We start from the raw sequence: 25,868 nt of genomic DNA, 5'->3' as shown, positions 1-25,868 counted from the left end.
ATTCTTTCTCAATACAACTTTGCAATACATTTAATTTCCACAGTCACTTTAATAACTTAACAAACGCTATAATTCGCAACGAACGATTCACGCCTACTACCGCGCTTGACTCAGTTGTCAGTCTCTATCTCTGTCTGCCCTACAATTCCGATTGATTGTCTTGCTTTATCTGGCGCACTTATATACAAGAATAGAGGGCGCCTAGCAAATACTGGATTATTCGTGATGTTCCCCGATCGTTCTAGAATCTCATGACGTGTTACTAGCGTCACATGACTTCCGCTGTCGTAACATTATTAATGAAATCCACGTACGTGAATAAGTACCGTAGGCATAATAATTAAATCTATATACATTAAAACAAAACTAATATAAATTAAAATAAAGTTTCAAAATCGAATTAACTGATATGTTTTTAAATTTTACGAAACACCAGCACTCAAAAAATTGGAAGAAGTAGCTTCTTTCAACAAATGACGAAGCTGCTTAAACTTGAAACAAATTAAACGTCGTTTGTTAAGCAAAAAGCTACACAATAAACTATTTGTGCTGTGCCTACAACGTGTAACCAAAACCTGGTATTTAATGTTATAAGTCTTCAGAATTTCTGCTAAGCCACCGGGAGACAAATTAAACTTGTTTTAAATTAAAAGATTTAAATAAAGCTTTTGCTAGATCCCTAATGTAGTTGGCGCTTCGTTACCGTTAAGATAATAATGATAAATAAGTCATACTCCCATTATTATTATTTCAATATTGTCATGGGTGTGTTATAAGAGTGACAGTCAACTCCTACTATTTGGTCTGACATCTGTAACCCAAGAGTTGGCGGTGAGTGGTATTGGCTAGTTGCCTTGCCTCTAGTTTATTACTTCAAAATTAGGGATTCTTAACGCAGGTAGCCCTGTATAGCTTTGCCCAACAAACTTTTGAATAACATTGCAAAAAAACAAACAAAAGAAACTTAATTTATCCACTTGTTTAAACACCGTTCACTACTGGTAGGATCAACATATTGCATCATCGACTACTTCCACAGCTGAAAAAGCAGATATCTTTGCCTTCTTTCTGGAATTGCACTCTCGATCAACATTCACTGGACCATGAAAATGTAACAGATATCCTTTGTCAAATTTACCTTTCCTTCCAGAGCTCATTCGCTCCTACTACTCATAAATTGGAGGGCAGTTCTCTGAGTACATTCGTTACTGTTCATGATATTCAAATAGTTATCAACAATAAACGAAACACTGCCTCTCTCTTCTTTCAGATGGTACAACACATTGACACTGTAAGTACGCTCCACTCTCTCTTCTTCCAGATGGTATAACAAATTGACACTGTAAGTACGCTCCACTCTCTCTTCTTCCAGATGGTATAACACATTGACACTGTAAGTACGCTTCACTCTCTCTTCTTCCAGATGGTATAACACATTGACACTGTAAGTACGCTCCACTCTCTCTTCTTCCAGATGGTATAACACATTAACACTGTAAGTACGCTCCACTCTCTCTTCTTTCAGATGGTATAACACATTGACACTGTAAGTACGCTCCACTCTCTCTTCTTTCAGATGGTATAACACATTGACACTGTAAGTACCCTCCACTCTCTCTTCTTTCAGATGGTATAACACATTGACACTGTAAGTACCCTCCACTCTCTCTTCTTCCAGATGGTATAACATATTTAGTACGCTCCAGTGAGGTTCCTTATTCTTCTTATAATGTTTTCAGCTTTGTATTCCACAGACATTTTCATCTTCTTTCTTGGAAGATTTCCATTATCTTAATCTTTTGAAACTTACTTGTACATATCGTCCCATCAGCCTGATGGGACCTTAGTAAAGCCCTCAGTAGAATTTTCGTTTGGATACTGCGTACGTTTATTCCAGGCCATAACTTACTCCCCAGTACTCAAGCTGGTTTTCACAATCACCTTTCAACTTTGAATCAACCTCTAAGACTTTCTGACATCATCTCAAATCATTTTGGTTCATCTAAATCTTCATGTATGCCGTTGTTTGACTTTGAATGGGCTTTTGATTCTGTTTGACATTGTGGCCTCATCAAATCACTTTAATCTAGCTCATAGCACCTTACTTCTTGAATGGTGTACAACTGTCTTCATTGAGGGAATTCATACTCGTCCCTCTTCCTTAGGCTCTGAAGTTCTACAAGGCTCGATTATGTCACCTCTGCTTTACATTCTATATGTTGCTGATATGCCTCTCCCTAAATATTTAGTCTATCTATTTCAATACGCTGATGATATAGTTCTCGTTGTCATCTACAAGACAATGGCCACTCTTAACAAAGACTTCAGGCTGCAGTCAATGCTATCTTTATTTGGAAATGCCGTTTGCGCCTTACCATTAATATTAGCAGAACCAAAACCTTTCTCTTATAAGTTTCAACCATGTCGTGAATCATCTTCGTTTGAGGATATTCCCATATGGTTCTCCGATACATTCAAATACTTTGGAGTCATATTTGACAAACACTTCACCTGGAAATCCCTCCAGGCAAATCTTGGACGAAAGGCCTCCTCTCAACTCCATTTGCTCCGAAAATTGAAGGAAACTTCCTGGGGCATAAATTTATCATTACTTCCGCCATCGAAGGTGACGGAGGTTATGCTTTTACCCCTGTGTATTTTCTTTATGTGTGTGTGTTTGTTAGCAGGATTTCTCGAAACCGGCTGAAATTTGGACAAAGGTTGGTATACATTTGGACTATGACCTAAGTTAGAAGTGACTAGTTTTTGGAAGGTCAAGGTTAAAGATAATGGTCACAGCAAGGTCGTGAAAATTCACAAAATCCCTATCTGTTAACATGGGGACCGATTTTCACACAAAATAACTCAGTCAAAAATTATCGGATTCTGATGAAACTTGGTGAACATATGTAGTACATTATTCCCCATTGTCCTGACAAAAATGGTCCGTGTCCGTTGATAAACGGACATATTTTCTTATTTTATGAAGGCTGAATATGATCAACGTTGCGTGAGGGTGGTATGCGCTCCACTGAGTGTCCCTCTAGTTCCTTCTGAATTGGTATAAACCTTTCATTTGACCTTTTCTGACTTATAGTCACACAGCCTGGATCTCTGCCTCTGTCATACCACATACTGCAAATTCTAGAGCTTCATACTCTCACGATATATTTCACAACACCTAGTTGAACTAACGAGCTTTATGATCATATATCTTTCCCACATACCTTAGTATATTTCAGAGATATTCGAATTAGATGTATTTATCTCCAGACCCGTAATGTCATCTTTGGAGACTTTCTCTCCCGACATGACCAGGTGGTTAGGGCGCTCGATTCGAAATCTACGGTTCGCGGGTTTGAATCCCCGTCACACCAAATATGCTCGCCCTTTCAGCCGTGGGGGCGTGATAATGTGACGGTCAATCTCACTATTCGTTGGTAAAAGAGTAGCCCAAGAGTTGGCGGTGAGTGCTGATGACTAGCTGCCTTCCCTCTAGTCTTACACTACTAAATTAGGGACGGCTAGCGCAGATAGCCCTCGTGTAGCTTTGCGCGAAATTCAAAACAAACTCTCTCTATCTCTTCCTGTTTGTTACCCAAGGAAACTCTTACGGCCTGCAGGACATTTATTAAGCCTTGATATCATGTCCTTGCAGCCCCGATGATGCATTTACTGGTGAAACCATGATCATAATAAATGGTGTATTTGTGAAACGTACAATTGTCTTGTTTTTCCCCAGTTCTATAATTATGGTGTTTCACCAAGTACCGACGGTTTCAAATATCAATTATATAAAAGTCGGTAATCTGAGGGTAAAATAAAAATTCATTTTGTATGTGCTATAAGAAGAATATTTGCTAGGGCACATGTAGGTGGCACAATTTTCTCAAAGTTTGTTTTGTTTGCTGCGTAAGCACAAACCTACACAATGGGCTATCTTTGCTGTGCTTATCAAAAGTATCGAAACCCGAATTTTAGCGTTACAGGCCTACAGATTTTGCTGAGCCACTGGGGGAGCTTTTCTCAAAAAAAAATCTTAAAAATGCATTTAGAAAGCTACCTTTCCTAAACTCTCTACAGCTGTCGCCACTCGAAACTGTCAAAATTCAAGAGCGAGGAAGCCTTTTAAGTGTGAGAATCTGCTAAATCCAGACTGCTCTTGGCTACCAGGGTTGAAGTGTGTACCGTTGTCATCGAAAACTACAGGGTTATGTGAAAACCCAAGAGAGTTGACGCCATCTTTGTTACCCTACTTACAAATCAAATTAAAAAGTTTAGATAACCAAGTGAAGAGGTTGGTGGGTGTATACCTTACTGCTGGTTGAAAAATATCCAAAAATATTGACATTTACAAAACCCTTGAAAAACACGGCTATTCATTAAAACGTCGTAACATTATCAAAACAACTGTCAGCTAGAGTCTTGATTAAATAATTTTAAATCGTTATCAAGATACCTGTGTAATATTTTAATTAGTTCAACTACTTTCAATGTAATTATTTAAAGCTGGCAATTTTATCATGAGTAGACCATCATTAGTACGCATGCGTAAGAGTCATTATGCGCTTATCCACTACTGAATTTCATTGCGGTTTGAGTATTTGCTTTATAATTAGCTCTCTTAACTTTTCTTAACCTCCGCCACACACCAGTATTACTAAAAATAGTTTATAATGTTTACTTTCAAGTACTCTTTCTTCAAGTTTAACAAAGAACGGCCAATTTCATTTTAACTTTAAATACATATATGAGAAAAACCTATATTTTATGTAATAATACATAATTCATTACAGTACGATATCCGGGGTCAACACTGACGTTTTGTTTCTTCAAAATCGAATTATCAAAATGCAGCACATAACTTAGTTATAGGTTTGGTTTGTTTTGAATTTCGCGCAAAGCTACACGAGGGCTATCTGCGCTAGCACGTTCCTAATTTAGCAGTGTAAGAATAGAGGGAAGGCAGCTAGTTATCACCACCCACCGCCAACTCTTGGGCGAATAGTGGGATTGACTGTCACATTATAACGCTCCCACAGCTGAAAAGGTGAGCATGTTTGGTGGGACGGGGATTCGAACCCGCGACCCTCAGATTGCGAATCGAGCGCACTGACCACCAGGCCATGCCGGTTATAGAAAGACCAAAAGTATTTACAACCGAAGTTTTGCATTTACAAAATGATTCGATTGGTTGATTGTTTGTTGTTTAGCGCACAGCTACACAATGGGTATCGAAACCCGATTTTTAGCGTTGTAAGCCTGCTAACTTATCGTTGAGCCACTGGGGGGCAAAATGATTCGAACACCGGCTTTGATGGTGACCCTTTTGATGCTAATTTTGAGATATTTTGTAGTGACAAACATATTAGAATAGGTTCGGATCAAGGAACTTATTTTCACCAAACGTCTAAAGTCATAATTCACCATCGATCAATCAGTTAGCTAGTCAACTTTCTCTAAAAATCAAAATCATAGGCGTAACATTCATAAGTTGAGAACTTTCGGAAAATCCTGAATTCGCATCTTATCATCAGCATATTATCAATAAAGTTGTTTCTTAACTTGTGTTAGAAGAAGAAAGTTCTAAACAAGGAAGGAACTGTATCTATAATTCCTTAAAGATCTACTGTGTACTCCACGTTAATTACAAGTCAACCTTTCTGTATTCAGTTCTTTATTGGGAACAATGCCCAAGCTGCAACATTGATCACTTGGCTTTAAATATAAATAAATGGTATAAATTACATAGGATTAAATCCTGCGTGATAGCAGTTCAGTTGTGCGAACCCATTGTAAATTTGTTAAATGAAGTTTCTCGATGAATCCATAAACGTTTAAAATTAACTAGCGTCAACAGGAAGCTATGATCGTCCATCGAGAAAAGTACATGCCCTATCAATTCATAGAGCTACAGTTATGTTATCACAAAAGATCGGCGATTATGTAGTAAAGATAATTAAAAACCGAGGATCACAGTTTTAAGTTTTGTTAAACTATAAAAGTTTTCACTCTGTTATCTATTGAAAATCTAACGCAGTATTTCAGGTGGTTAGTGGAAAGATTCCTGAGAAAAGAAACAAAATCTAGGTGGTCCGAAACCAAACAAGTTTACAAACCACTAATATATTGCAATATTCAGACATAAGAATGGTTTTGAAACAAACGAAAAAACTCAAATTCACAGAAAACTTGATATTCACATCCAGTCATACCAGAAATTCATGTATGTATGATGATAAACATGAAACAAGAATAAATAGATGTGTGCATGTAAGATATTCAAAATCAAATTTCTTTTATCATAAAAAAAACAGAATATTTTATTGAAATCTATTTCATATTTTTCTAAGTTAATCCAGAAGTTTCGATTATTAATATTGCAATGAATTCCACTAATTAATGCTAAACTTCTATGTAATTTACATAGAGAATGAAAGATTTCACCTAATACTTTTGGTCATAGGGTCACTCCCCACTCCCATCTACGGTATGATTTCTTCACTCATTATAATTTATTAGGATTAGTCTTATGTAAAATGCACTGTTTCGACACTTTAGCACTCCCCGGTGGGTCAGAGTAAGTTTGAGGGCTTATAATGCTAAAAATTAGGTTCTTATACTCGCAATAGGCAGAGCACAAATCAACGCTTTTAAGAACTTGTAATTGCTTGAAACATAGATTTTGTACGTTTCATCACGGCCATTAAAAAAAAAAACGAAAAAAGTAAAAACATGCTTATTAGAGTCGGTTATAAAAATAGAGAAAGTCGACCTAAATAATACAACGATATTGTTCAAGGTTTATGTCTTATTAATTAATGATTCTAGAGAAAATAGTTACAAGCCAGAAACTTCACGCCTTAAAATGTAAATTTTGGGAGTTTGCCGTGTCTCATGACGTAAACTTCCAAATATTTCTGGGTTTATGTTATCTTTCAAATTTTGAACCTGCTCTTAAAATGAGAAACTGAAGCCCCTTTCATAAAAGCTAAATAACTATTATTATTAAAATTTCGTTTCGTATTATTTGTCACGAATTACTGTCATTGAAATAACTTCGTGTTGAGAATTTAATTCAAGAAAATAATATTTTAATTCTGCCGTACAAAACAATGGTGATTAGATTTCATAAAGATGATATTACCTAAAGGTAAATGTGGTAATTAACTTAAAACTAATATCGATATTTAGCAATAAATATCAGATTTTCGTTTTATTTAGTTCTTCTGACATTTATTGCGCATGTTCAAAAACTTACTTTGTACTTATCGCCATGTTTCGTTTGGAGCATGCGCGCTGCTTCCTTAAGGTTACTTCGATATGTAGCATCTGTTCCTGACTCTGGGAAAGTCAGAACTGGAGAAAGAAAAAAAAAAGTTGAAGATCAATATATATATATATATGTAATATAAAATAAATATTATATTAAAAGCTAAAACCAACTGAACCTCAAAGTGCGCAAGTCCATCATCACATTTTTTTTGAAGGAAATATTATATATAATATTTACTTCTCTACTCAAAGTTAACAATTTTAATTCTCTAGATTCGAATTAGTTCACCAAAAATTAGTAGTTTTAATATCTGATAAAGTCTGATTCGATATACACTCACAAAAATTAATAAGATAGTATGCAAATAGTGTCCTTAGTATGCATAGTGGTTTCATAAGTTACAATATTGTATATTCATGTATCATATCTATTTAAAATGAGCCATTTATCCTTTCATCCTAAATTCTATTGGATATATATTGAAAAACAAAAGACGAGTATGCACGTAAAGCGTTACAATGACCAGATCCTCGTCTTACCATGGCTATGGTAAGGTACTACTGAAGGGATACAAACATAACCTTGCCTAATTATGGTTGCAGACAGGTGCTAGTGAAAGGATCCAAACAGAACGTTATCTAACCATACTTCAGCAAGAAAGCATATTATACTAATATAATAACAAGCTAGCAAACAACGAATCATGAGCACAATGAAGTGATATATTTGGGGGGGAGAAGAAACGTGTAGTAGTATATTCCCCCAAAATAAATCACGTCATTATTCTTATAAATCGTATTTTGCTAACTAATTATTGCTACCTTACCATGGCTACGGGAAGGTATCAGTGAAGAAACCCAAACAGAACTTTGCCTAATCATGGCTACATGAAGGTACCAGTGAATAGGCCTAAGCAGAACATGGACTTACCATGGCTACAGTAACATACCAGTGAAGGGACCCAAAGGAGAACCTGGACTTACCATGGCTACAGTAATATACCAGTGAAGGGACCCAAAGTAGAACCTGGACTTACCATGGTTACAGGAATATACCAGTGAAGGGACCCAAAGTAGAGCCTGGACTTACCATGGTTACAGGAATATACCAGTGAAGGGACCCAAGCAGAACCTCGATTTGCCATGGTTACGGGAAGATAACAACGAAGGTTCCTATAAAGTATTATAGTGTTCGAGTCGTGCTTTGGCAACAGTATCAGTTTTTCAGAAGGATTTCGGAAGAAAGTAGTATTGGAGTTATTAGAAGACAAAAGTTTTAAGAATATAGAAAAGTTCGATATACAGTGTAATTCAAGAAGTTAATAATATACTTCGACTGGAAGAAGATAATAATGTTCGGTTTGTAAGTTGGTTTTGATGTAAAACTGAAAAACAAGATTGCTCCTGAGGCTGGAAAAAAGATAATATTGTTAGAACTGTAGTGTAGAACTGTCTGTTTGTTTTTAATTATGCACAAAGCTACACAAGGTCTATCTGTGCTCTGCTCACCACGGTTGTCGAAACCCGGTTTCTAGCAATGTAAGTCCGCAGACATACTGCTGTGCCACTGGGGGCATGTATAACTGAAAGACAGGATTGTTATTGAGGCTAGATGAATATAAATATTGTTAAAACTGTAGTGTGGAACTGAAAGACAAGATTACTATTGAGGCAAGAGGAAGATAAATATTGTTAGAACTGTAGTGTGAAACTGAAAGACAAGATTACTATTGAGGCTATAGGAAGACAAATATTGTTAGAACTGTAGTGTGAAACTGAAAGACAAGGTTGCTGTTGAGGCTGAGAGCATTGTGGTGAAGCACGTGAGATGAAAAATTATATATACATATATATATATTGTTAGTAATATGAGAGTTTTAACGTAAAACTAAAGTGAAAGAGACTGTATATATAGACCTTAAAGGGATAATTGTGTTAGGAATAGAAGCCAAACACATCTTATTACTCAGGCTGCTGAAGAGCTGAACCCATTAAGTCGGACAAGTAAATATTAATGGGTTACTTTTATGCACATGAAGGAATGACTTGAGGGTGTATGAACTTTCTTATCTTCATGTAAGCAAACGAACAATGGTTGTTTGACAGAGATTAGGAATACAAGTAAAGTAAGAATATTTTGGTTCAGTTAGTTCATGATGCCTCCTATAATTAACCAGACCTCGTAATACAGCGCTGGAGAACAGTATTGCTATTGTGAAGGAATTAGGTCAATTATGTTAGGACTGTTGGAGGGTTACGGAGCGTTGCAAAAGCCACGCAAGACCGTTATGTTTGTAAGTCTTGCAGTTAAAGCTGTTAAAGATGTACACCGTTGATATCAATCAATCTTTGGCTCACGTTGCGTTGGCGTTATTACGACTGCGTGGCCTATTATGATTAACTGCTTCAAATATTTCAGATGTGTGAAAAAAAACCAAGTGCTTGATGGTTCATCTAAAGAAAAAGTCTTATGTTGTAAGATCAGTCTTCCACTGTGTTTACGATCCGCCATAGAACCAGTTTCAAACACAAAACAAAACTTGGCAATCAAACAGCCAACACTTGTGTAAGACAAAGCAGTCTCCTAACCAGGATGTCTCCAATTAACCTCTGTCGTGACCTACCACTGATAAAGTTTGAAGACGGTTTGAATGGGTAATTAAGAAAACAAGTTTAGCATAGTAACAAATGTACAATTTTTCAATAAGGTTTTGTCATTATTAGGTCTGATTTGCCACTGACTTAATAAAAGGTCTTTTCCACATATTTCTGAAAGGCTGATGACATCCCAGTCAATCTACATATCTAATAACCAAGTGCCTGTCTGTCATGCTCAGTATCTCCTGAACAGTTAATCGTAGAAAAAAAAATTATATGTTAAAATGCTTATTAAAGGAAATATATTAAAGGAAAATTATTCACTTTCTGAAATTTCTAAATTTTGTTATAGCTATCAGCATCGATACACCAATCTTCATATGTGGTGAATAGTCAATCTGAGAAAATTTTTTTATTAAAAACGAAAATGTTTCTTTTTGTGAGGGAATTTTATGAAACAAAGAAAACAACAACAACAAAAAAGAAAAGAACGGAACTTCCTCTGTCGATTGATTGAAAGAAATATTTCGAATATATTATTTTTTTTATGTTGGAATTAGATTCATGCATTATTTTATTGTAACATGTCGAATAAATTGAATTGAATATCTCCCCCTTTGAAACGTTTTATAGAAACGACAGCTGTCAAAATACGCTCACTTCGATAGTGGTCTTTTCTTGCGCTCAGTAAATGACAAGTAACAGTGGCATCTAGCGGAAAAATCTCTGCGAATACTCAGCGAACCTGAGCGCTCTATTGTGCTGGATGGAACCATTGCATCGAAACCCAAACATTTGTGCCAACAATGCAACAGTTTAATTGTTTCAACTGGCATCTGCTAGTTATTATATAAAAGTCTGTTAGTGAAACATAAACATAACTTGGAAAGAATCGCACTAAAGGTGGTACTTAGAAATATGATGGTGGTGAGAAACGTTTAGCATCCTTTTGTAGTGGATGACTTGTAGTGATGAGGCAGAATTGGAATACAAAATAACTCTAAAGCCAACAAATTCAAAATCTTAACAAGAATTTTAAAAATATCTAGGTATTATAACAAGGTTGAAAATTTCGGACATTGTTGTCGGTATCAACCCACCTATGATACGTTCAGTGATGTAAGTTATATCCATGATAAATCGTGGCAACTTCTCTTGTGTCCTGTAAAAACAGCAACAACAAAAAGTATTTACTTATGACAATTCCTAGAGAAAACATACCTAATTTTTACTCTAAGTTTTATGTGAATTTAAGTTACATAAAATATTGAAAATGCTAAATAATAATTATTTGTATAACATACTGTAATAAATGGTGGAAAATTACAACAAATTCTTATGCTTTTTAAGCTCGATGATACAAAATAAATAGCTGTAAATGTGTATACGATCCTGATCAATGGACGTTTTTCAATTTAATGAATCTAGTGGATGTTTATCAATTTAATGAATCTAGCGTTATGTGAACATTTAGCCTAGGAAAAATTACACTATCTGTGAGTTTAATTCAGGCTAGTTAGCCGCTTTGTTATCATCCTGCACACTATTTATTGAGTTATTGTGTCCTCGTACAAGATCGTGGTTCTGTAATAAATGTTTGGTCTGATCGTTTTACCTATGGCATATTATAACAGCAGTATCATTGTATCAGAATTGTTTTTTGGTTTGTTTTTGTTTTTCAGTCACAAAATACTCCTTTTTAGTTTGCAATATTCTTTGAAAATTCGCACTTTTCTTAATGATTAGTACAATCTATTTTGATTTTTTGCTCAAAAGATAGTAAGTAACAAGAGATACAGATGAAGTATTTACAACATAACAGAGAAAGACTGTTCAGCTTGTGTGGTTACAAGACAACTAGTTTTCGATAATTTTGTACTGACCTTGGACTTGGGATGTCAGCGGACCGGGCTTCTGATATTTCCTGTAAATAAAACCACTTTCTTAATGATTATCAGTTGCTTAAGTACAATTGTACGATTCGGAAGACTCAACCTACTAACTTAACGAGAGATAGAAATCACAGAAACCATTCTCAAAACTTTATTATGGTCTCACATCACATTGTATTATTTGTTGTGGTTTATTATAGTGGTTCTCACATAACTACGTAATTATCAGGAAAAACAATTATCAAAATTATTCAGAAAAACAAAATCTCATCCAGACACATGCACGCAACCGTGCGAATTTGGATTTGTCAAAATAATGAAACAAATCTGTTTTTCTCAAATTAAACAAGTAAAAATTAAAGTATCAACAAAACGGTTTGTGTGCGAACTTTTGAAAATCAAAATTTTAAAGAGATATTTTCATACGATAATTTTAATTTCCAGACTGAATGCTCGTGATCATGAGAATAATGAAGAAAAGATGAAGATATACTTGTTACAAACTGAATTATTAAGTACTGTATAAAAACAAGAATCACCTTACCGGTGTTCGTGAATATGAACGGGCTTGCCTCGTAACTTCTTGGCTGTGCTACAAAGACACAGAAATATAGATGTATTGGTTGTTTGGAAAGTAAGCATGTCCAAACGAAAAAAATAAGCAATTCATTTAAAATTCAAATTGCCCAAAAATCATTAAATTTGTTACGCAGTAGCATGTTGTGTAGTATTGGACATTGTTTCTAGTTTTTAAAAAATATTCTGTTTTCTTCCATAGAACAATACATTTATTTATGCAAACACAAAGAATGATCGTGTGTGATGTGTAAGGTGATTACTCGGATTCTACATATTCAGAAATGTAGTAGAGTGACGGCTAGTCTGAAAAACAATATCTCACTGATTTACATAGGGCACGATGGGGGGTGTCCATTTATCAGGTGCATCATCATTAAATACTAATTCCTTGACCATCTGATGAAATAAAGCCGTCATTAGAATATACCGGCAAGAAGAATCGAAAAGGAATATCTCTGCTGTCAATCGGAGCACCACTGATCTCAAAAATCATGGCTTCATAAATGCTCAGAGCGTAAACTATGAAGAATGTTGAATTGTATTTTATGCTATTATAAATTGATGACAGCGTAAAAATACGGAGAAAACCAACATTAATCACTTGACCCTCGCACTGTTGTTCAAGGTGACAGGGGTTGTGTTGTAATGTGGGGAACGCTGTTGTGGCAGAGGTTGGATCCTTTGTTTCTGTAAAATAAAGTCCAGAGTGTACTTGAACATTGCTATTGACCAATCCATCCCACAATTCCCCATTCCTCTCTGAAGGATAAGGGCTTCTCCAACAACAATTATAGACCAAAATATATTCGAATAGCATGACAGAGATTTCAGTCATTGACAACGCACACTGGTTTCGATTAGTCATGGATAACACACACCGGTTTTGATTCGGTTCAGCAACCTAAGGATGAACTTGAACAATGTTCACTGCTTCTACCGACATCTTTGAATAAATTATTTACAATTTGTTCAAAATGTATCATACTCTAGGTGTTTTGGAAAGCTTAGAATTTGTGTTTGTATTTATGGCAACGCTACTAAGGATATCTGTAGTCATCCTTAATTTTGACCTGCTGATCAGAGGAAAGACAGCTAGTCAGCTGCACTCTACCACCATCACCATCCACGCTAAGGGATTGACTGCCACTTTTATAACGCACCCAGTGCATAAAGTGCGGTGAGTACTGATTTGTGGTATCGTGTCGATTCAAATTCAGCTCACCAGCTCCGAAATACAGAGCTCTACGACAGAGCCAACCAACGATCCAACCAATGAGGAAGTACCGATTACATTTTTTATATACAATTTTTTGTTTGTTTCCATGCCCATCGTGAATAAATAAATTACTTTTCTGAAGATAAAATAACGATAGACGTAAGATCTTGGCGCGAAATAATAACCCTTTTCTTCACGTGAATTATAATTATATTTCAAATAAGTTGAGAATATGATAGCGTTAAAAAAACTTTAACAATACTATGCAACAATGTGATTTAAAGTAAGTGATTTAAAATATTTCATTTAAAACAACGTGAAAGGAAACAAATAAAATAATAGTTGTTTCATTAATACAGTTAATAGCCTATAAGATACTTAAGTTACTACTATGTATTATTACTCGATACTAATTACTGGTTTGTTTTATCCTACGTGGGTTTCTTTCCATGTCACCGAACATGTTCTCCCTTTCAGCCGTGGGGGCGTTATAAATTCGTGGTTAATCAAATTATCCGTTGGTAAATCAGTAGTCCAAGAGCTGTAGTGAGTGGTGTTGACTAGCTGTCTTCCCTCTAGTTTATCACTGCTAAATTAGAGACGGCTAGAGCAGATAACCCTCGAATAGCTTTGCGCGAAATTAGGAAAACAAATTATCCTACGTTTCGGCTGATAAGCTGCTGTCGTCTTCAGGGTTTTCCCGAGGACGATTATTTCTGTACTTGTTAATTATGTGTGTGGGGGTATATCCTATTAGAATATATATCAACTAGATTAGTTGAATGGTTTAATGACGGATATTCACGATTGGCTGACATTTTTTTTTTTTTTTGCTAGGATGATTGGCTAACTAATTAATAATTGGATTTAAGTTATCGTATAAGTTACTGGCTATGATAACAATTGATATCCAATCGCCACAACCGTAGGAGAGTGTGTGTACTTAAAGATCCGGTACGGTCTTACAATTCAGGGATATAAAAATACTTAACTATAAATTTGCTAAAACAGATAATTATCTCATTTTCTCCTTATGTAAATGTGAACAACATAACGTTTTTCCCGAAGGATTTATGGTGAAATCACTTATTAACACCCAATGATGTTAAAGACTAACTCGCACACTTAATTTATAAATGCAAGATAGGAAAATATCACAATATCATTAAACAAGTTTAATTACATTTTAAGAGTATTTGAACTGTTTCTAGGGTTAGTACCACCACACACATACAGATAAGAATAAACCATTAAGCTTCAAGCTCAGTTGAAGATGGCCACTACTCGAAGATTAACAGCTAGTACAGAAAAAAAAAGACTAACCAATTCCTCAATAAACATAAAAAAGAAACAGTCAAATTATCCTCAATACTTAATACACAAGCAAGGCTACCCTATCTATCCTTTAGTTTACTGCAGATTCAACTTGCCATCCTTTAACATGATGTAATATCATCATTAACAAGTAAAACATTGTAACATGTCAAGAACTCAGTCTACTTTGTAGAGAGTATAAAAACAAGCACGATAATCTTACAAGATGCAATGATCAGTCTCGATGTATCCATCCTATTCATTAAAGTAATAACCATTGAAACACTACAGATACCCTGTGCCAACTGAACTCGCAACATACTTCCAACATGCAGAAGGCCTAGCTATGGACTCACCTCTATCACCAGAACTCACTAACCTCTACATAGAATAACAGTCGTTTAATTCTCAGGTTTTGGCTCATATATGTTGGCAATATGGCCACACACTATCTATAGACAAAATTGAAAAATTCATGAACCACTTGAACAGACAACGTTCCATGATGCAATTCCCAATGGAATTAGGAAACAACAACCTCTCATTTCTAAATGAAATGATTGACAACAACAACCTCTCATTTCTAGATCAAACTATTGACAACAACAATCTCTCATTTTTAGATGAAACGATTGACAACAACAACCTCTCATTTCTATATTAAACGATTGACAACAACAACCTCTCATTTCTAAATGAAATGATTGACGGAGTATTTATCTGCATCTGTAAATTATTGTGGTATCTGAGACTTGTCAGTCGTTTCATCTAAAAATGAAGGTTGTTGTTGTCAATCGTTTCATCTAGAAATGAGAGGTTGTTGTTGTTGTTGTCAATCGTTTCATCTAAAAATGAGAGATTGTTGTTGTCAATAGTTTAATCTAGAAATGAGAGATTGTTGTTGTCAATCATTTCATTTAGAAATGAGAGGTTGTTGTTGTTGTCAATCGTTTCATCTAAAAATGAGAGATTGTTGTTGTCAATAGTTTAATCTAGAAATGAGAGATTGTTGTTGACTTTCAACCAAACCAATCTAATATGGACTGCCTACCAGTTTCCACGATGAACAAGAGTTGTAATTCCGAATATACTAAGAAGATGGTAGAAAACACATTATATTTGTCAGCTAGTGGGCACTCCGAAAATTGGATAAAGAAAATGAACAGGAAAAACTTACAAACATACAACCATATTTCATTATATATGTATGACAGAGGCCTCTCTCTTACAGCAAACAGCATAACGTCAGAACAGTATCCAGAAGCCATGACATTAACAGCTCAGGAGAATAACAGACATACAAGACCCTGTAATCCGATCTGGAGTAACATTGTAATAAAGTAACAAAACACAATAAATGTAAACCTTCTACATCCACATAACTAATTACACACTACATACGCATATATCCCTCTTGAAAGCATTCCAATTAGTTAGTTATAGTTCACGTCCTTATGGGGAGACCTTCAGACGAATAGCCTCTCTGTTAATAACCTTCAAGATCGAACCCCGGTTTACAGAAACAGTCTTTCTCAAAACCTCCCAGAAGACGGCAGCAGATCAGTAGTCAAAATGTAAGATAAAATAGTTAGTAAGTAGTATCTATTAATAAAATAACTAATTAATAATTAAACTCGGCTGATAGTAGACTCCAACCATGACAACGGTTGATATCCAATCGTCACAATCTTAACGTAAATACTTGATTTGTTTGTTTCAGAATTTTCGCGCCAAGCTACATTTATCCGCCCTTAATTTTGAAATTACAAACTAGATAGAAGGGAGACAACTAGTGAAATGGCACAGCGGTATGTCTGCGGACTTACAACGCTAGAATCCGAGTTTCGATACCCGTGGTGGGCAGAGCATAGATAGCCTATTGTGTAGCTTTGTGCTTAATTACAAACAAACAAACAAAACAGACAACAAATGAACGACACTCAACCCCCAGATCGTGGGTTACTCTTGTCAGGCTGAATAGTGGAATTTGACCGTCACCCTATTAGCGCACCTACTGTCCCAGAGTGAGGACCGCGTTGTTGCGACAATGTTCCTTGAACAATAAACTAGCGGATTCACTGTCCCCGAGTTTGTTAGCCACTGTGTCACGGCCGGCTCAGTTCACGAAGGGAATGCACGTAATGCATTTTCAAACGTTTAGAATAAACTCAGTTCCAAACTACTTTAAAGTCTAAGCTATATATGTAAAAATTAATTTTTATTTCAATACAATGAATGTTTAAATGAGTACAGTTTAATAAAATTATAAGCATAATAACATTAAACAAACAAGACTTTCCAAACTTTTAGATGTTGTTCTACAACATTGATAATTAACGTTTCTGCACAATTTGTTGTTTTTTAGATAAGAAGATTCGATGAGCATCCGTATCTGGCGTACTGAAGATAAAAAAAATGACATTTTCTAAACTACATATCATTCTCTAATTGAATAGAAATAACATTGAAATTTTCTAAACTACACCTAATTTCCCCACTTAAGAGATGAAAACAACAGATTTTCTAAACTACACAGGGATGAGTGTGTTATATTAAAACAATTTTGAATATGCAAGTCAGCAAGTCACGTGACAAATACATCCTATATAAAGTTATAGTGGGACAGATGTATCATAATTACATTCTGATATTGTCTGGCATTTTGTAGAGAGTGTGATACCACCTCAGATTGATCACGCTTGGTAAGGGGATGTAACAGACATTTCTGATGCAAAATAATTATACATTCAGATCATAAACACGTGTTTAGACCAAGGGCTTATCATTTTCAAGACGGGGATGTTCCTTGAGCTTAACTGCATTGGAAATCGAAGAAAAAATGGATCAACTTGGAGCACTAGAATCACCCAGGAAGAGACTTGGCAACAAGTCTTCCCCAACCTCGATAAGTAAAATGTGGTGTTTTGTATAACTAGTGAGAATCTACTAACACAAAGGTTAGTGGGAAAGGAGTCATCCATGTGTCCCAAGCAATAGTACACTACACAATTAAGATGAATCTCCATCTGCAAATGCGAAAAAAAAACGTGTACACAAGTTGTTTCCACGATATATCTCTTCTACCGTTGCATACCTCAAACAGTTGGAGAATGAAATGTATATTAATGGCAATACATACGAAGACATACCATTTCAGTCGCCGGATGCAGCGCCAATGGATTTCTATGTGATGAGACTATCCAAATATACACTGCAAAATGTACTCCTCGTATACTAGAGGGATTATGAAAGAATGCAAGGAGTAGTGGTGTGATTTTGACATGTAACCTCACGATGAAGTCTTTTTCAATGGAAACTAGGCTACAGGGCTATTGTTAAGATGCACGGTTGACAGATAGAGCATTATCGGACGTGGCGACATGGACTGTAATGATGTGTAGAGTCTCAAAAATAGTTTTAACATAGTGTATTAAACCTCTGTAAATGTCATTCCTTAACTGAAGAGTTGAAACAATGGAATTTACTACACTGAAGGTAATTCTCTAACTTAAAAGATGTAACAATGAGGTTTTCTAAACTACGTGTCATTCCACACTGAAGAAATGAAACAATGAACTTTTCTAAACTACATATCATTCCCTACTGAAGAGATGAAACAATGCACTTTTCTAAACTACATGTCATTCCCTACTGAAGAAATGAAACAATGAACTTTTCTAAACTACATGTCATTCCTTACTGAAGATATGAAACAATGCACTTTTCTAAACTACATGTCATTCCCTACTGAAGAGATGAAACAATGAACTTTTCTAAACTACATGTCATTCCCTACTGAAGAGATAAAACAATGCACTTTTCTAAACTACATGTGATTCTCTACTGAAGAGATGAAACAATGCACTTTTCTAAACTACATGTCATTCTCTACTGAAGAGATGAAACAATGAACTTGTTGAAGAGATTAAACAATGATATTTTGTAAGCTACATGATATTAACCTACTGAAAAGACGAGACAATGTGACTTTCTAAACTACACGTCATTTGCACATTAAAAAGGTGAGAAAATGAGATTTTTTTAAATCCACATACCATCCTCTACCGAAGAGATGAAACAATGCACTTTTCTAAACTACATGTCATTCCTTACTGAAGAGATGAAACAATGCACTTTTCTAAACTACATGTCATTCCTTACTGAAGAAATGAAACAATGAACTTTTCTAAACTACATGTCATTCCTTACTGAAGAGATGAAACAATGCACTTTTCTAAACTACATGTCATTCCCTACTGAAGAGATGAAACAATGCACTTTTCTAAACTACATGTGATTCTCTACTGAAGAGATGAAACAATGCACTTTTCTAAACTACATGTCATTCTCTACTGAAGAGATGAAACAATGAACTTTTCTAAACTACATGTCATTCTCTACTGAAGAGATGAAACAATGAACTTTTCTAAACTACATGTCATTCTCTACTGAAGAGATGAAACAATGCACTTTTCTAAACTACGTGTCATTCCCTACCGAAGAGATGAAACAATGCACTTTTTCTAAACTACATGTCATTCCCTACTGAAGAGATGAAACAATGAAGTGTTCTAACTATACGTTATTGCTTAGCTGAAAAGATGAAACAGTGAAATTATCTTTAAAACTACATATCATTTCCTCATTGAAATGGCAAAACAATTAGAATTTCCGATAATTGTAAAATCATACGATTCATCATATTATTTGAACAGTTCCAATAACTTTGTTATTTAACGAATTTTGAAGAAAACTCTAAATTTCAACCACTCACCACGCGCAGAGAGGTATCTTCCAGTTCACTTGATATTAAACAGCATTCAAGAAACCGCAGTGACGGATTCAATCTTTTCAAGACACCACAGTGATGGATTCAATCTTTTCAAGACACCACAGTGACGGATCAAATCTTTTCAGGACATCGAAGTGATGGATTTAATATGTTCAAGACACCACAGTGACGGATTAAATCTTTTCAAAACATCGCAGTGACGGATTCAATCTTTTCAAGACACTACAGTGAGGGATTCAATCTTTTCAAGACACCACAGTGACGGATTCAATCTTTTCAAGACATCGAAGTGATGGATTTAATATTTTCACGACACCACAGTGACGGATTAAATCTTTTCAAAACATCGCAGTGATGGATTCAATCTTTCCAAGACACCGCAGTGATGGATTCAATCTTTTTAAGATATCGAAGTAATGGATTCAATCTTTACAAGACACTGCAATGACGAATTCAATTTTTTTAGAAATGATTGCTAAGTTCGTCTACAGTTTGTTTCAATTAATCGTCGAAAATTTTAAAATACTTAAATTTTTCTTCATGTAATAAAATGTAATAGTCCGTCATCCGATATCATAGGCTACATGACTACTGCTACACTAGAGAGTGTTGTTGCTCTGAGCACCAATTTACCTTGATTAAACCGACCTGTGACGTCATATGATATGCTCTTATCTCTTATCGGTAACAACTCTGTACTTGGAAGAACACTAACAGGCTATAAATATATAGCTTTTCTCAGGTTTTGACCTATGAACGTCCTGACCAGATTATCTGGCCATCATGCAAGAACCAATCAGCTGTAGCTAATTATCAAATCTCCTTTAGCAAGTCTTTTTTCATTGAGGCACACCGAAAGCACAGAACTTGAACTGATGTAAAACGATTGGTTAAACATTTGAGAAACAGCGGATGATGTTAAAAGGTCTGGTGGTTTTAGACCCGACCAAAGAAATACGGAAGGAGATAATAATATTGTTGTTGTTTGATATATCCCCTTTTTTTGGCTTCTTGTTGTTTGTGTTCAATCAGATCGTCTTTGGTTAGTTGTCTTGATTTAAACTTTCTCTTTCGTTTGTTTCAAGTTTTTTTTATCCAGTTTTTTTTTTTACTTGGTTAAAGATTCTCTTTTCTCGGTTTCTAGTTATTTGTCTTATTTCTGTCTTATCTTTTCTGTGGTGGACAAGGAGAACGTGTAACCGTTTTCGTTTGCTTGTGTCATTGAAATCAGAGTTCAGAATAGTTTCTTAAGTACCGTTTCGGCATGTGATGGATCTGACTTACTTACAGGGTAAAGCCAAATTAAACTTTTTTTTAGTAAAAACAAACATGTTGGCTAAAGAAGGAGAGTGCATAAAAAAGCAACACAATATGGAAAATAATTCTTGGAAAAATAAAGTAAATTTAACTTAGAGTTTCAAAAATATTCAAAAATATTTACAGAAAGCTGTTTCGAATACATTTGAAAAGACAGCCAATTACTTTTGAACATAACTTAAAAAACACAATTTTAATTAAGAAAATAAATAGTACTTTGGGATGTGATAATTGTTCACAAAAGTACTTCAGTAGCAACAACGAATTAGCGGTGTAACTCTTTAACTGAGTTGATATAATACTTGAAAGCAACACAGAATGTCCCGAGTTCGAATCTGCTAATGGAAAATGTAAAAGTTGGAATGTTACAAAAGTAAAAATGCCGACATTCACGATCTAAAATAATTCAGTAATAGTTTTTATGCACCTATAGAAAAGTCTGTTGAAGTTCAACAAATGATTTGTAATAACTTAATCCGAAATCATCTTATAACAACCGTATCAATAAAGGTAGCAATTACGCCAGCATAAGATTTGCTAAATCCACACTATTCAATGTAATTGTAGAGGAGGATTTGTACTTCACAAGAACGATTTACAGTGGCGTGTCGCCACAGACACGCACCTACCTACATATTTCGTTCATAGCGAGTTCCGACGTATTAAACAGTGCTATGACACTACCACAAGTCGGCTCATGGCTGGAGAAATATATATATATCACAAATCATTCTGAGAATAAAATATACATAAATGGAGATTTCTAAGCTATGTAAAAGTAAAGAATATAATATTTAGAATATGTTAGTTTTCCATCTTTCTAGGTGTGAGTTAGTGGTTAGCGTTGCCGGACTGTGAATTCGAGGATTGAGGGTTCATGCCCTGTTGTCGCCAACAATGGCTCTACTTTTGAGGTCTCGAGTGCGCTACAAGGGTGACGGTCTAATCCCACAATTCAGTTAGATTGGAGTAGTTCTAAAGTTGGCGGTGGGTGCGCTTGACTATTTGCCTTCGCTATAGCCTATCAGTTCAGAATTAAGAACGATTATATGTGCAGTTAGCTTTTGTATAGCTTTACGCAAAAATTCTGAATCAAACAATGTTCTCTATGAATGCGGAAAACTTCGCACATGAAAGAGTTTAGGCTAGCAACGTGTTCAGAAACCGCATCCAAAGCCAATACAACAAACTGAAGGACACAGTTATGACAGAGAACTTCCCAACCCTAAAAACCATTGTGATGAATTTGGACATATCTTCTGGTACAAACAATAATTTGAAACTGATCCAAGAGTTCACAGGCTTCCTTCCAATCATACCTCAAAATCAACGACTGTTTTCATGAGAAAGAAGACCACAGAAACTGGAATCACACCAATCACTTTCCATTGCGTATTTATTAAATGTTGAGATGTAGCTCCGTTGGTCTTTTTTACTTTTAGTCTGTTTAAATGTGGTCCTGGAATCCGTAGTCCACATGCAAGATTGTAAGATTGACTCCACTTTTTTTAGTGTAAATTTGTTACATTGATAATTGTTGGTCATTGATGCGCAATCATGACCATCAGAATGACAACGATCGACGATGATGAAGAAAGTGGAATATTATTGTTAACAAATGCGATTAAGTCCAGCATTTTAAGTTGGTGTCATTTATGCGCACTTTTAATTCCAATCATTTGTATCTATTTAAGATTCCAAGTTATCCATTTCTCTTCTAAATCTATGTGATCCACTTACATTATAAATTCCAAGTTGTTTGTATATACAGTGTATTTTAGATTCCAAGTTATCCGTTTCTCTTCTAAATCTATGTGATCCACTTACATTATAAATTCCAAGGTGTTTGTATATACAGTGTATTTTAGATTCCAAGTTATCCATTTCTCTTCTAAATCTATGTGATCCACTTACATTATAAATTCCAAGGTGTATGTATATACAGTGTATTTTAGATTCCAAGTTATCCGTTTCTCTTCTAAATCTATGTGATCCACTTACATTATAAATTCCAAGGTGTTTGTACATACAGTGTATTTTAGATTCCAAGTTATCCGTTTCTCTTCTAAATCTATGTGATCCACTTACATTATAAATTCCAAGGTGTTTGTATATACAGTGTGTTTTAGATTCCAAGTTATCCGTTTCTCTTTTAAATATAAGTGAGCCATTTATATTATAAATTCCAAGGTATTTGTACATGTTTTAAGTTATCTGTTTGTATTTTGAACTAAGTGATCCGTTTATATTAGAAATATCAAGGTACTTGCATGCACTCTGGACTTTTATTTCGGCGTTGCATGCATGTATTCCGTTTCTTCCCTATATTCCGTAAATTGCAAGTCATACCTATTTACTCAGTATTCATGGAATTCATGTGAATAATGAGTTTAATGTCACTTTGTACTTCAGATTCTATTGTTAATATGTAAATATTCTGTTACCTACGCTACTCCCTAAATGATGTTTTACTTGTTTGTTTGTTTGTTTTGAAGCTACACGAGGGCTATGTGCGCTAGCCGTCCCTAATTTAGCAATGAAAGACAAGAGGGAAGGCAGCTAGTCATCACCACCCATCGCCAACTCTTGAGCTATTCTTTTACCAACGAATAGTGGAATTGACCGTCACTTTATAACGCCCCTACGGCTGAAAGGGCGAGCATGGTTGACGAGGATTCGAACAGATTGCGTCTCGAGCGCCCTAACCACCTGGTAATGCTGGACCCGTTTTACTTGCACTTTAATAGTAAGATAGACAGACATTTAAAATCACAGGATAAATGGTTTGCTTTTCTATAATTTTTTTTTGTTTTTTACAATAATTGGTTTGTACCAAGTTTGTTCGTGAATGTAATTAAAGTTACAAATAAAACACTGTGAGAAACTTCTCATTGTTTGTACAGAACAGTTGTGTCTAAAGTACTAATCTATTCACCTCGTGTTTTGTCTTGTCAGTAAACATGGTGCGTGAATTCCCACGTGCTACCGTGCCCCCCGTTTCCCATTGGGCGAAGTACTAAATCAACAAATGCAGTTCCTAAGAATGGAACGGTCATAGTCAAATGGTTCCGTGAAATAACACCGATCTTAGTCTAGCTTTTTTTTGCACATCTATATCCAGATGTACACATATACATCGACAAATTGTTTCCTTTTCACGTCTTCTATTTCATCTATTATAATAATTCTTAATTTTTGTCTGTTCTGAAAAGTGCACGCACTTTACTACCTAAATGCGCATGCGCGAGCCCTTTCATTTCAATGGATATGAGCAAAAGGTAGATGTAAATATACGTTAGTAGACATATTGTGTAACAACATATTAAAAGCTTGTTCAAGTTTTTAAAAAGGTATAATTTTAGGTCGTGGAATTACGTTATAAGTTTATTTATTGATAGTATTAAGTATGATAAACTTTAACCCTAACTAAACTAAAGCAAAAAACGTACATTAATACGGGTCGTACTTAATAAAGGCTTAACTAACGTTAGGCCTAACACAAGTGGACTTATAGATATCGGAGTCTTCGATTAAAATTATTTCGTATTATTTCAGATATCCTCTATTTAGAGAAGTACTGTTGCAATAAAAATACTAATTTGATCGCAAATGTTTTGCGGGTCTTTGCTAGTTGTAAATACTTCTTAGTTCAAATTCATAAAGCTATTACTTACAGACGAAATTTTCAGTACCTGCGTTTTTTATTTAGGAAGAATGGCATTGACCTTTATTTAACACTTCCTATGATCAGGTCCTTAACTTCTATGTGCTAAATGGGATTCAATGAAAATGAGATGATGCCTTCTTTGTGTGGGAGTTAGGAAAGTATTAAAGCTATATAATGTCATGTCATTAATTTATATAGGTTATCAAGTATTCCGTATATTAATTTTATTTCCTGGTGTTAGCTCATGTGAAAATGTTTGTTCCTTTGTTGTAGAGTAGAGCTCTGTTCGTCGCGAGGAATCGAACCCCGAATTTTATCGTTGTAAGTCCGTAAACTTTCTGCTCGTCCACAGGAGGACATCTGAGGATGAGGGCTGTTTTCTGTAGGTTATTTATTTATATTTTTTTGTTTAGAAAAGAACAAAACAAATATTATAGGGTGTAACAACTTAGAAGCGCGTAAGCTGAAAATTTGTAAAACATTTCTGTTGAGCTTTTGTTTATAAATTAAACAGACGCTTGTTTGAAAACCCGTTTTAAGTATGATGATTTCAATCAGTATATAGTAATGTGATTTAACGTCCTTATTAAACAAAATCTAAAAAGGAACATAATCGGTGACATTTATATATATATATATATAATTCTTCTTACTCTGATACTATGAAACTTTATTCAAAAATATTGTTTGTTTCAGGTACTCGGGCAAAGATACTCAAGGGCTATCTGCACTAGTTGTCCATAATTGTGAATTGACAGACTACTAAAATGGAAGGCAGCTAGTCAACATCACCCGGCGTCAACTTTTGGGCTACTCTAATCGAATGTAGGTTTTGACTGTCACTCTTATAACACACTTATGATTTCAATACACGGAGTGATTATTTCACGGCCACGTCACGCAAACCATGAACCATCGGATTCGCAGTCCGGGAGCGTTAAAAATTGACTACGCCCTACCGACAAAAAATATAGATATAAACCAAACAAAATTTAAACACATAGATAACTAAATGTTTAAAGAACCATAATACAAAATTTCAATGGGCACCATTATATTGTTGCGTCAGCGAGGTCACGTGACTAGTATCACGCCACGTCCTTCTCGAACCTTCATGAATTGTCGGAGACTACTAGAGTGGGGGTAAGCTGGTATATATATATGACGGTCACAAAGTGACGGCAACAATGTGTGTAATTGAACTGAGTATTGTTGAGT

The 25,868-nt window shown here is 35.2% G+C and overlaps 1 protein-coding gene across 3 annotated transcripts in view; it reads right to left on the bottom strand.

The window, feature by feature from the left end:
• LOC106470048 (tensin-1-like) overlaps positions 1 to 25,868 on the bottom strand; it is a 105,051-nt gene that overhangs the window by 50,096 nt on the left and 29,087 nt on the right. For 2 of the 3 annotated variants that reach the window (XM_013930570.2, XM_022398592.1), the window contains 4 exons: positions 12,310 to 12,357; positions 11,757 to 11,797; positions 10,974 to 11,035; positions 7,262 to 7,359 (listed from right to left, as the gene is read on the bottom strand). In XM_013930570.2, coding sequence (XP_013786024.2) covers positions 7,262 to 7,359; positions 10,974 to 11,035; positions 11,757 to 11,797; positions 12,310 to 12,357 — 249 coding nt within the window. Of the gene's footprint in view, positions 1 to 7,261; positions 7,360 to 10,973; positions 11,036 to 11,756; positions 11,798 to 12,309; positions 12,358 to 19,648; positions 20,113 to 25,868 lie in introns of those variants that run through there. The other variant, XM_022398593.1, reaches the window with a different exon arrangement.

The sequence above is a fragment of the Limulus polyphemus genome, unplaced genomic scaffold, assembly GCF_000517525.1.
Source record: "Limulus polyphemus unplaced genomic scaffold, Limulus_polyphemus-2.1.2 Scaffold3791, whole genome shotgun sequence".
Classification (NCBI taxonomy): Eukaryota; Metazoa; Arthropoda; class Merostomata; order Xiphosura; family Limulidae; genus Limulus; species Limulus polyphemus.
Note: the sequence above shows the minus strand (reverse complement) of the source record. Positions and strands in the feature narration are given on the sequence as shown.